This window comes from Melospiza georgiana, chromosome 1, assembly GCF_028018845.1.
Source record: "Melospiza georgiana isolate bMelGeo1 chromosome 1, bMelGeo1.pri, whole genome shotgun sequence".
In the NCBI taxonomy this organism is placed as follows: Eukaryota; Metazoa; Chordata; class Aves; order Passeriformes; family Passerellidae; genus Melospiza; species Melospiza georgiana.
Window position 1 is genome coordinate 20,308,231 of NC_080430.1, and position 12,685 is coordinate 20,320,915.

Consider the following 12,685-nt stretch of genomic DNA (forward strand, 5'->3'; position numbering starts at 1 on the left):
CAATTAATTCAATTTAGGTTCTCAGTTCTATGGGAACTCATATGTCAGTTCTCTTATGGTTTTCACTTACATAATTTGCTCTGTTTTCAGGGAAAAACAACTCTTGGATTGGGTCCATTGATGCTACTTAGGTGAACTGCTGAAATCAATATTCCTATTCTGTCTCAAGGTTGCTGAGAGTGTCATACCTGGGGATTTATTGGCAAGTACTATGGCACAAAAATCCATGCATTCTGACCAGAACACTGATTATGTTACAATTCCCTGACACAGCCATAGAAAAATACAACTATTGGCTTTTATAAATGAAACATGAGCAAAAGCCTGGAGTTGTTTTCATGAATATTCAAAGACACAACCAGGAAGAAATAAATTGTTTCCATTACCTGTCCTAATTTTAAGACCTTTTGATTGTGTTATACTTTGGGATTTTTAGTTTCTAATCTTTGTGAATGAAATTGATCCAGTATTTAAATATGTATATTGTTGTGTGATAAGAATTCACCTCCAGCAGCAAGATATGAGAGCCATTAACTGAGTGAGAGCAGCTCTACTGATCTTGCTTTCATGAAGTAGCAGTGCAAAGCATCAAGACTAACCTATCAAACCAGACTTCCAAAAGAGAGCATCCTAATAGTAGAAAGTCTCACAAGGTAGGGGAGGTAATAAAGATGGAAATAGCTACCAATGCTCAACTGACATGTGTGCTTCATTCTGGCAAGGCTCTTTTATCTACTAATAGGTAGAAGAATAGAAAAATTACTGCTCTAACACTTGGGCAAAGCAAAGCAGGTGTTTAATCAAGAACTTTCCAGCTATCCTGAATTAACAACTGTTTTTAATATGTCTCCATAGACAAAAGCACCTGTTTTCTTAATTCCATAACAGGAAGAAGGCTAGAAAAGCTATTACTATAGATTCCCCCCCCCTGAAATCTCCAATTGATTTAATTCTGTATTAGTTGAGTTTGTTCTTGAAGCCTTATTGCAGAACATTCACCCATCAAATCAGTTCATAGCTGAGATGGTGAAGATCCAGGCTTTGCAATTGCACTGACCAGTGGAATTAACCAGTAACCAAGTGAGTTTGTGCACAAACTGACTCAGGGGACAGGCATGCAGCAGCGGGTGTGTCTTGCATTTTGTCTGGTGACACCTGGACTGCCACACCTTTAACTTTTGGAAATGAACACTTTTCTACTTACCTGGTTCAAAAGCAGTACTGCCTTGAGAACACTGCTATCTGCCATGGAGTAATGAAACTGAAAATGGCAATTCTTGCTGGAGCAACGACACATGGAGCTGTTTAGATGGGCCCTTTCATATAATGCCTTGTCATTAGCTTCTAACCACTCAAAATGGCCTGAAGAAAAAATAAAAGGACACAAAGGTCACTTCTTCACAAAACATTTTTTTCTCAGTCATTACAAATAAGGACTGGTCTCATGTAATTCCACCAAAGACCCATTCCAGCAAAAATGAAATCTGATCTTCATGCTGATGATGTGACTTGGATATCATCTATTTCCTATTAAATAGATAAATATATATATCTTCATTTTACTCACAGATAACCCCAGCAACCACGAATCACATCAGTTGATAGTAACTCAAGTTTTAATTTGCATGCTTAAACCTGCAAGAAGTCCCAGCTCAGCCTCCTTACATTTACAACCACTCAATATCTAATGACAAATATATGTGGAAACTGGGCTTTCTTCCCACTGTGGTTTTCAGGGAATATGCTTTTCACAGCAATGTTTAAAAAACAACCAAAGAAATAAAGGTCATCTGCACCACTGCTGCAAGAAGCACTCACATCTCCACCATGTAATCAAGGTCTTTACTCCTCAGACAGAACTTCTGCAACAAAGCATTGGAAGCATATTGTCTTTCCATGTGAAGCAGAAAAGCAATTTATGCTCTGCTTGACCTACTGGCCCTTATAAAAGCATTCCTACAGAGATCAAAGGAGCTCTCCATCCCCTCAACAGCATCTATTAGTTTTCAGAAATAAAAAGGCTAAATATTTTTTACTAAATATATCAGCTCTTTCCCCTGCTTCCTGAGTCACTGAATATTTTGCTGCCTTCTGCAGCAATTATTAAAATAATAAACAAGGTCTGATTAAAGGTTTTAAGTCTGCAGTTTCTATGTTTATTTCTCTAAATAAAACTTATCTCAAATACAAATGTTACACAATCTCAAGGTGAAGGAAGAAAGTGTTTCATTTCACCAAAAAAATGCTCATTTTATTAAATGAGCATTTCACCAAAAAAATGCTCATTTTATTAAAAACGTCTATAAACATTCTTTTCCTTTTGTTGCCTGTTTACTCTTGTGTTATGCAATGATTTACACTGTCATATATTCTTGAAATTTCCTTGGAGTTGAGCTTACAACTTCACGCCACAGCAACTAACTTTTATATAGGAAAATATTGTAGATTAAACCCAGATTTCTCTTTCACAGACATGAACAAGGCATCTACATGTCTATGAATGCTATCTTGTGCATAAGAGAAATAGGCAACACTAGAAGGTATGCTACCAGTTGTTTATCTAGCTTCAGAGTTCTCTGATGCCATTATAAAACCAACCAATATTATTATCTGAGCCCAGTGATAATTAACATTATTTCCTCTCTTTCCTTTCAAGAACTTGAATCTTTAAAAGCAGGGTAAAGAGGAGTTGACATGATGTTTTGACAAGAAAGCAAGTGCTGTGCTGTAGATAAACCAAAGTCCTATGGAGCCTCCAGAATGAGCCTGTATCCAAAATAACATGCTTACTCTACTTTGGGGAATGCATTTTGTGAAAGTATTGTGATTGCTTCTGCTTAATCCAATGTAAAAAACATAAACTATGGAAAATATGATGGCATATATGAAGCATACATGAAAAAATAAAAGCAACAAAAAAGTACTTTCTGAACAGTACTACAGGGGAATATAAAACCTCTGTAAGAACTTTTGACACCAGAGGAATTAAGAGGAAAAATTATAGATAAATTGCCTACAATACAAAACTAGAGAAACAAAGAAATAAAGCAACAAAGAAAAAAGTTCTTGCAAGGACAGAAAGTATTTTATTTAATTTAGGGATACCAGCAAAGGAGGATTATTCAAAGGCTGTAGGAAATATTTTCTTTATAAATATAGTTGTTTATCGTTATAGTCTTCTTATAGTAGTTATAGTCTTAATAATTTTATTTCTTAACTCTCTTCTATTTATAGAAGTAAAAGCTTTGATCAAAATCATAATAGAAAACGAAGTCAAGCTTTATTTGCACTACAAGTTTGAGCCCTCAAGCATGGAATTTTTGCAGTTTGCATACCATGTCTTTAGTTTATAGAACTTGTTTTATATTCAACCTCTTCATTTATGTCTCAACACATCTGCATGAATAGAAAATACTGAATGTATTGAGAAGTCAGCAACCAGAGTTCAGATTTTTCAATACCTTTCAATGTTAATGATGAATTGAATTCTATTGTTGTTTTGATGCTTGTTTCTTCACACATTTTCATTTTTCTTTGTGACTTAGAAGCACAGGGAATTTCCCTAAGCAGGTGGGGAAGTTCAGCCTACTCAGTTGCCTGTGCATATCCATACAAAAATGCCCAAGCACCCCTGCAGGAAATATTTCTAAATATATTCTCTTTCCATAGACAGTGCAGTAATACATTCCTGTAAAAGCCCTTACAGAATTTCAATATCTTTTGTGTTCTCAAGATTGCCCTAAAAGGAAAATCCATACCCATTACCAGCCTTAGGATGTCATGTTAAGGTGTGGCCACAGATACAATGACTTTCAGGGAGGTTTTTCAAATAAAATCAAATTAAAAGTCTCTTTTTTGTGGAAAAAAAAAGTGGAAATTGTAAGATGATATGAGTCTTCTCTTCACATTTAAGGGGAAAAAAATCTGCTTTACTCTATGCTCTTCATTATGCATACCTGCAAAAATTAGTTTTAACATAGTGTATACACTCAGGCACTTTTCCTTGCTATTCAATAATAATTTGACTTATGGCTACTAGAATGTATTGAAATGCATACTAATTTTTTTAGAATAAAAACAATATCTAACATTCATTCAGTTTCTATCAATGAGATGTGCTCCATTTCTGTGGGTTCAAAGTTCAAGCCGTAATCCCCACAATATCAATTCCTCCAAGCTGCACCACAAACTGTACTATTACAAGTAGCAGCACTTGACCCCTCTGAAGGCAGCCTCAGTACACAAGGCAAACACTTAGCAGGCAAGACAATTCCATCTCACAATTGAACACTCAGAGATTTACATCATTAAGCTTTCAAAAACCTTTCCCATAAACCCATTGAGACATAATACACAGTGACTTCAAAAACAAGGGATGCTCTTTACTTCTTAAAATTGCATCTGGACTAACTGTATTCATTTTAAGGTAATACACTATTTTCCAGAATAATTGTTTATTTACATTTGCCCTAATAAAAGGTTTAAAATGAAGTTCCAGGCTCTATGCTCATGCAGAATAATACTACACAAGTCAAACTGCCAAGCATCAAAATCAAAACAAAACAGAAAAACACACACAAAAGGGCTGGGGCATAGATGAATTTGATTTAATTTAATTTAATTTAATTTCACCAAGTTCTTGCACAGATCTCATAAAAAAGAATAAACTGGAAAATAAATCAGCTATTAATTTAATAGAATTCTTACGTTAAAATATTTCATGAATACCTGAAAAAAATCATTAATTCTTAAAATAAAATATTTATGTCTTACCCAGAAGGAGTGTTCATGATGTCCTTATTAAACAGCCGAAACAAAACCTAATCTACACACAAAATATACACAAGAACTTTTCGTAGTTTCATTCTGTTTTGGCATTGAGGCACCATCTTGCCATAAAAAGTACTATATTCTTCATGAGAGCTAGTAATTTTGAGTCAAATAAAATGCCCACCTTCAGTACTGTTGCTGGAATCCTCCAGGAAGGAGCAGGAGGCAATCTTGTGCCCAGCTTGCAGCCGTGCCACCTGAGCAGGCTCAGCTGCCTGGTCTGAGTGCCACTCACACAAGCCAAGCTCAAAAATGGAAATCTGTGGTACTAAAAGACAAAGAAAAACAATCACTTCCTAAGAAGTCATTCTTTATCAGACTATTCCCAATTAGAAATCTACGCTTATTAAACTCCTTAGCAACATTTCTGCTTCTTCAAAAGGTTGTTTCAAAAGCCCTGTGTATCCCTGATTGCTGTCCTGCACTTCAGCCTGCCACCTTTAAATATTCTAAGAAATCATTCCCTCAAGACAGATGCTTCTTTGAAAGCAATGGAGTGCTATTTATGTTAGCCAGTCATCACAACCTTCATGAATTCAATTCCGCAGAGAGAGTTGCCAGGTAACATAAAAACTGCCATGTAATAATAAGAAATACCTATTTACTTTTCTAGGTGATAGCTACAGAAAAATCACCCTTAACAGGTTAAACTCAGCAGCATCTCCCCAATACTTGTAAGAGAATACTTCTTTTTAGAGACAGAAAGGTTCTGAATGCATCACCACATATTTTAGAGGGCTTTTAACAGTATGCCTGACTAATCTAGCTGCCTCGGGATTTTAAGCAGGATTGCACTGTGACAATGGAAGTTCCACTTCTTAATGTTATTGCAGGGAAAGGTAATCTCCTGGTTAAGTCATATTATTAAATAGCAGTCAGGTTATCTCAGAGAAAACACAGAGATTCCTAACTGTATGGAAAAAACAGTTTCAGGTTAGTTCACATAGATGTTACTGTCTCCTTCATCTGAGAGGCATTGTATTATTTACATTACTGACACTTCAGTGAAATGGGCTGTCCAGGCAGTGCTGCAAACCTTTCATTTCTTCCTTGTTCTAGTGCGGAATAAATGTGTGCTGCTTTCAAACCATGTGTATTGTGTGAGAAAGAGCTTGCCAAAACCTTGTATCCCACAGAAAATGCAAAACTCCACAAGGGTCTGGAAAAGGATGGATCTTGTCAAATTTCAACATTTGCAAATTCTTTCAAAAGGAATCAAGATCTTCATTTAACACTTTTGAAGTATTGACACAAAACATTTTGAGTCAGTCTATGGGGTTTTTTTCTTTAATTTAGTTTATATATTTTTGAGGGTTTTTTTGTTTTGTCAAAATACCCATTTTCTAGCTCTTAATGCCACAGCATGTCAGACAATAGTAAGATTAGTATTTTGGATTTTCTGACTCCCATCCCTGTAGCAGTTCATCTCAAATACCTGCTCCTGTAATATTAAAGGCTACGTCTCTGCAGGATTAGAATTAACTAAGGAATTAAGTTTAAGATTTTGTCAGTTGAAGTATTCATATTGTATTTTTGTCAAAATTTATATATTAGAAGTAATACATAAATGACTACTTCAGTTTTCCTGAAAAAAACCCATATATTTGCAGTGAGGCTTTGTCACTTCTGCATTACAAGTGACTTAAGGAGGACAAAAGCCTCATTCTCCCTTACAGAATTCCACTTTCATGCCGTGGAGCTCTTTGCTTTCATCTCTACATAGAGATCAGAAGGACACTCTTGGTGGAGTTCTTCACATACATAATTTTTTGGAAATTGAGAGAGAATTCTGCAGAGCAGCCACTTGGATAAGAATATGAAGCCTTTGAACAGAAGGTCTACTAAAGGCATAAGTAAAGGAGATTTTGCATTATGTGTGTTTCAGAAAATGACTTCATATTTTCTATTTCACAGCCAAAGTTTTTTTTCTGTAGCTCATACTGAAACGTATAATAAAGAGCTGTGGGGGTTTTTAGTGATGACAAACTATGTGGCAGCTGTTGGGGAAACTACAAACTGTAGAGTATCTTAAATTGCTATACTGATGATGGGGTTTCAGTTGCATTTTTTTCAATGCGTGAAGTTTAGTCTTTAGCAGAACCGGACAACAGACTGAAGTGGGGCAGTTTGGGAGACAGGATAGAGATAGAAGTGAAGAAAGAACCTAGTGCATAATGAGATTACTTTTATATTTAAGCAGCACAGTTTGCATCAAGAAACTCCTGAAAGCACAAAAATTTAAGATATTTTACTCACAACCCTAAAATCATAGTCATGCTAATGAATACAAATGCCCAGGTAATCTCTTTTGTGTATTTGTACTGGGAATAAAAATCATGAGGAATACATTTAAAATTCAAGTTCTAACTAGGGGTTTCATGAAATTAAAGTGGTCTTCATTAAAAGTCTACTTTTCCAGACATTCCATAAGGACTAGAGAAAAAATTATTTCAAATTCAACCAACCATTAGTCTGACCTTTTGTTTTAATTATTGGAAAATGTTCAGTAGTAACATTTCTCTTTCAGGGAGAAAATTAAGATTCTTTGACCCTGTTTTTTGGCTGCTGTGAGCCATTTAGATGTCACCTAATGAAGCTGACTTCTCCTAATGAGGAAACACAGGATAAGAACTGGCTCTTATTAGAATATACCTGAGGCACTTAACAGTGCAGCAGCTCAATCTGTGAGGCACAGCATGGAGTTCAACAGCTGCCATGTAAGGTAAGTTTAACACCTGGATTTATAAGATATGGTGAAAACATATATCAGTTTCCTTTTTTTCCTCTTCCATCTCTTTGAGACAGTGTTTCATCTCATGGCTGAGTTTATTTGGTTGGATATTTTTTTTTAGAAGAACTTTGTTAAAAACTCAATGTATTTTTACAAACAGAACTCCCACAGCAACTGGTTAAACAAGTACATGTGTAGAATTATAGAAATCTAAATATGCCTGCTGGCATCATTAAATTAGGGTCTGTATCTTGCTCTTAATGTGATCTGCTTGAAATTGCTTCGCACTCTTACAGATTGGTACCCACGTGCATCTCTTTTCAATAGTATTTTCCTACAGGGAAATCTAGAGAGCATTATTTAGGATTATGGTACACACAAACCAACCATGTAACCTAGCTTAGTTTGTGTCAAACACTGCTTTTAATATCTCAAGTTAAGTTTAAAGTCTTAACACTCTGTGCCCAGGCCAAGAGTAAAAGAAAGAAAAACGAAGGAGGCGCTTTGAATCAGCGCTGCACTCACCTGAGGATGTGACAGAGGTGCCAGAGGGCAACACTCTAGTGTAACACAGGGCAGCAAGCCACTTAATTTATGCTAGGATGGGTAGCACTCCTTTTCCATGAAAATACATTGGGTTGAAAAGGGAAATAGGAAATGTTTTGCTGCAGAATCCTGACACGCAGGGATGGTCTGAGTGCAGTGACCAGCCTGACATTACAGCTCTTGGATGTAGCAGAGCAGAACAGCATAACCCCACTGCAGAGCTGAGGATCAGGACCTCCTTGCATTTAGAAATACACGAGTGCCTTGGGAATCTTCCTAGTCAGCTCCAAAGCTTTGCCCGAGCTGGCTGAACACATCAATTCTTCAGCCAAAACCAGATCTTTTTTACCCACTGAGCCCTACATTTATAATATATTAGATTTATTAAAGTATTGTCTTTCTTTGCAATGTGTTTACATGTGAAAAGACAGATGATTGTTTAGGGAAATGAAAATGAGTCAAATGAAACCACTTACAGAGTTTAAAAAGCCTTTGAATAGCAAAAAAATTCCATTGTCATATCTCTTCTAATCCAAGGAAAAGATTAAATGTAAAATGACCTGGCTGCTTAAAAACAGGCATTCTTACCATGTGCTATAGAGCATCCTTCACTGAAGGTGATATCATCAATGGCAACACTTTCACCTTGTCTCTGGGTTTCCACCATCCCCGAAAAGATAACCTAAAGGGATTAACAGCAGATCAACAAGAAACAGAGTTTATCAGTGTCACAGGCAAAACAAAAAAACCACACAGTATATGCCAGTCAAGTCCATGGCCTATATATTGGAAATATGAGAAATCTAATCACACATTTAACAATTTTGGAGGATTATCATCCTGGCTTTTTGACATATCTGTGACTTTTTCACCTGAGCACAGATAGGTAGTCCAATCATCTAACTCAAGATTAAAGTAGAATTTAACAGGCAGGATCTGAAAATCATAATAAAATGCCTTAAAATCTAAGCAAGGATCATGACAGCTAAAGAGCAGAACACAAAGGATTTTGTGTTTTGTCAAGCCATTATTCCACCAGAGACTGGAAATATGAACATTTTCTGGCTGATTTCAGAGTTTCTCAAAAACCTGGGAAAAAGTCAGAGCAAAAAACCCCATTATTCAGAAGCCTTTCATCACATTTTAGGCAAAACAAATCTTGAGGAGTACTTGGCTGACAGCTATTCTGCTCTAATGTTACAACAATGGAGTTTTTTTCCCCCCACCAAAATCTCCTGTACACAAAACGTTACAAATATTTTACTTTTCTATCTTAAGGGCAGATTTCAATCCACATTTGTGAATGCACAGACTATTACACTTTTTCTGCAGTGGTGTACAAGGGAACTGACTGATCAATAGCAGTCCTTGGGAAAGCACAACAAAAACATACCAATCAAAACAACCCAACAAAATCAATCTTATGAATAATGTTCCTAAAATATTCCCTAGCCACGTCTTGGGATGAAGCAGTTCCAGGATTTTCCAGAGTCCTAGAGGCAGAATCTACCTAGAGGTACATTCTGGCTCTCATGAAGGAATTCACAGTGTTAGCAATAATTTTTCAACCATTACCTTGAGAGTTCAGCAACAATATTGTGCCCAGTTTAACAGATTGATGCAGAAAACCCATAAATTACCAAGAACTGAGTTTTCCACTACACAAGATGACACAGCTTATCCAATGATATGACCATTATGTCATAAATTGGAATTTTTTGAGCGGTGTAATCTTTTGTCTTTTGTTTGTTTTACTGAACCTGCAGTTGGCTTGCACAAGAATGGCAGCCATACCACCTTCAAAAATATGTTTATGTGAATGAAATGCAGCATCTTGGAAATTTGCTCATTTGATTTCTTTCAGAAAATGGTACTTTGAATTCTTGAATTCTGCTGCAATGATATGTGCAGTTAATGTGTACTTTCATGACATCACCACAAGGACAAATAAGTTCCTAAAACAATATAGTACACTATTTTATAATCAGAAACAGCAGAAATATTATTTAATATCAAGGATTTGAAAGATATTTTACCTTTGCACAGTGATGTTTCATTTTGAATTCAAAATTTATTTCTTAATAACTTCATTTAAAATATATATCTACTGATAGCTTGCATTTGGGATTTCATAGTCAGATTTTATTATATAGTGAGAAAAACTGGTTTAGACAATCACTAAAGAGGGACCAGCTTACTTTGCTGGAGCAAAATCAGAGGCTGCTTCAAGTTCATATTCCATCAGAGCACACAAATCTCTACGAACCTGTTTCCTCAAAACTCATTAACAATCTCTCAACTTCCCCACTTCCAGAAGATAATATTACTGGATGCCTCCAGATGCTCTTGTGTTTAAAAAAGATTATCCAGGCTTTGTCTGGTGCAGACACCCAGCTAACCTTCCCTAAGTTCATTCTAATAATAACCAAAGTGACTCACACCCAAATTAACTCCAGAAAGGAACCATTCCGTTTTCCTTCTCACACAAAGTCTAGAGCTCTTTAAGCTCACAATTTGGTAACAAAAAAAAAAAAGGCTTTGTGGCACTATTTGTTCATAGCTGCAATGATATTTATCTATGCAATATCTGTGAGCACCAGATCAAATGAACGTTGCAGCCCCATTGGTGGCATGGAAGGTGCAGTGGGACTGCACGGGATCCCACACGAGCCGGGCTGGCTCCACAGTGCAGCCACAGGAGCAGATTTCAGCACAGCTCAAAGCACGAGGTGAAACAGTGATCAAGCATAAAGACAGAAATTAACCCCAAGCCTAGAATCCTTTTCCTTAATGAAGTCTGGGATACAGATATTTGTCCTCAGTAAATCAGAGCAAAAGTAGCTTGGAGAGAAAACCATGATACAGTTCTCCAAAACTCAGCCAAAACAGACATACTGAGCTTTCTGCTTGTTCAGTAGTTAAACCACTGGCAATCTCTGCATCTCAGAACTCCATAAAATGGAGATTTTTAAATGCCAAACTAAATTCTGTCTTCCATAAATATAATCTAGACTCTTAGTAGGAAGAGACATAAGTGTTAAACAGTCGACATCAAAATGAGTGAAGAAAATAAGCAGTGGAGATTAAGAGGTAGGTTTTAACTAAAATCTCACTTCAAATGTATTTTTAAAATTGAAAAAAGTGCTAAAGCACCCTATTTCAAAGTGATTTGTACATCCAAATAAAAATTATTTTTCTCCCATCATTTTCTGCCCCATAGAAACATGAATAATCAAAACTTTATCTTGAAAAATGCCACAGCTATCCCTGTAAGCTTCTCATATAAAACAAGTGCAAAAGGGCAAGTGAATTGCATTCACTTGTATGACAGTGATATCTTGCAAGTTGTCACTGGAGCAAAATGTGCAAACAGAAGAAAATTTGCTCAGCTTCAGACTCTAGGTTTTGAGAGGTTCTGAGCTGTGTTTCTTAAGTCAATAGTAATGATTACCGCAGTAAGTTTGACACCAGCTTCTGTACTCTGCCCATCAGTTCTCTTGATAGAGGCCAAAGGATAACCAGGTTTGCAAGCAATAATCTAATTAGGATTGGACCTAGCAATTCAGAGGAAGTAGATGCCATATTATATTAACCATTCCCAGATGAATTCAGCTTTTCAAGTAATACAAAAGATGAAAAAATAAATCTAGAAGGAAACCCTTCCAATACAACCTCAGATTGCTGTACACTCTTATCAGGTAGAGGCAAGTTACTGATCAATAACAATGTTGGTACTTATGTTGAGTTGGGTACAGGTATTTTGCAATATACATTCTCAGAAGAGTTGAGCAGGCCAGTATTACTTCAAAAATCAAGGGTCTGTTGGATGCTTTAGCACAATATGGAAGCCAAGTAATTATGGTACTCATTTGGTTTATGGAAACGAGGTTGTGCTGCAATGCCGTCAGATTTGCATGCTAAGCATCTTCACAGTAACTGCTGTAGCAGGAAAGGCCTCTCATTTTCTTCTCTGCTCCCCACTTTCTCTCCAATATTATGCATAGCAGTGAGTGTACAGCACTCACAATATTATAGCCCTAAGTTACATTTACTGTGCTAATGTTTTTTGTAAATGCACATGCAAAAACATTTAAATAGCCTATGACATTTGCATTGCTTTTCAATAGCTTTGAGCAAAATTAAACCATTTGCACGTGTTCTGTGACAGAGGCTCAAAGCTGCAATTAATAGTTAAGTACAGAGTTTGTCATCTGCAATACCCCTATAAAACAGTATCTCATAGTATAGAATGCAGCTTCCTATATAAATGAAACCTTGAGCTTGTCAGTCCAGTTAGACTGAGGCTAAGAGAATACTGTACTGAAAGTTAAGATCACAAGTATCTCACCTCTATGGGCTGGTAGATAATTTATGGCTCGGTGAGACTGTTTTATTTAAGACACATGCACAGTTTATGCAAAGTTTGGTGTCAGTGTTAACACCATTAAGAGTTAAGAACAAGCTGTATTTGTTAATGCAAACTGTGATCTCCAAAATGGCTTTTTTCTATTTACCTCATGATAGTGCCTTCTTTTCAATTACAAAATATTTAATGCTGACCTATTAAAAAACCCCACC

The 12,685-nt window shown here is 36.3% G+C and overlaps 1 protein-coding gene across 1 annotated transcript in view; it reads right to left on the reverse strand.

Moving 5' to 3' along the window:
* Positions 1-12,685, reverse strand: part of MALRD1 (MAM and LDL receptor class A domain containing 1) — a 230,646-nt gene that overhangs the window by 208,838 nt on the left and 9,123 nt on the right. The window contains exons 5-7 of the mRNA XM_058018380.1: positions 8,696-8,789; positions 4,955-5,098; positions 1,205-1,362 (exon numbers count right to left, since the gene is read on the reverse strand). Coding sequence (XP_057874363.1) covers positions 1,205-1,362; positions 4,955-5,098; positions 8,696-8,789 — 396 coding nt within the window. The remainder of the gene's footprint in view (positions 1-1,204; positions 1,363-4,954; positions 5,099-8,695; positions 8,790-12,685) is intronic.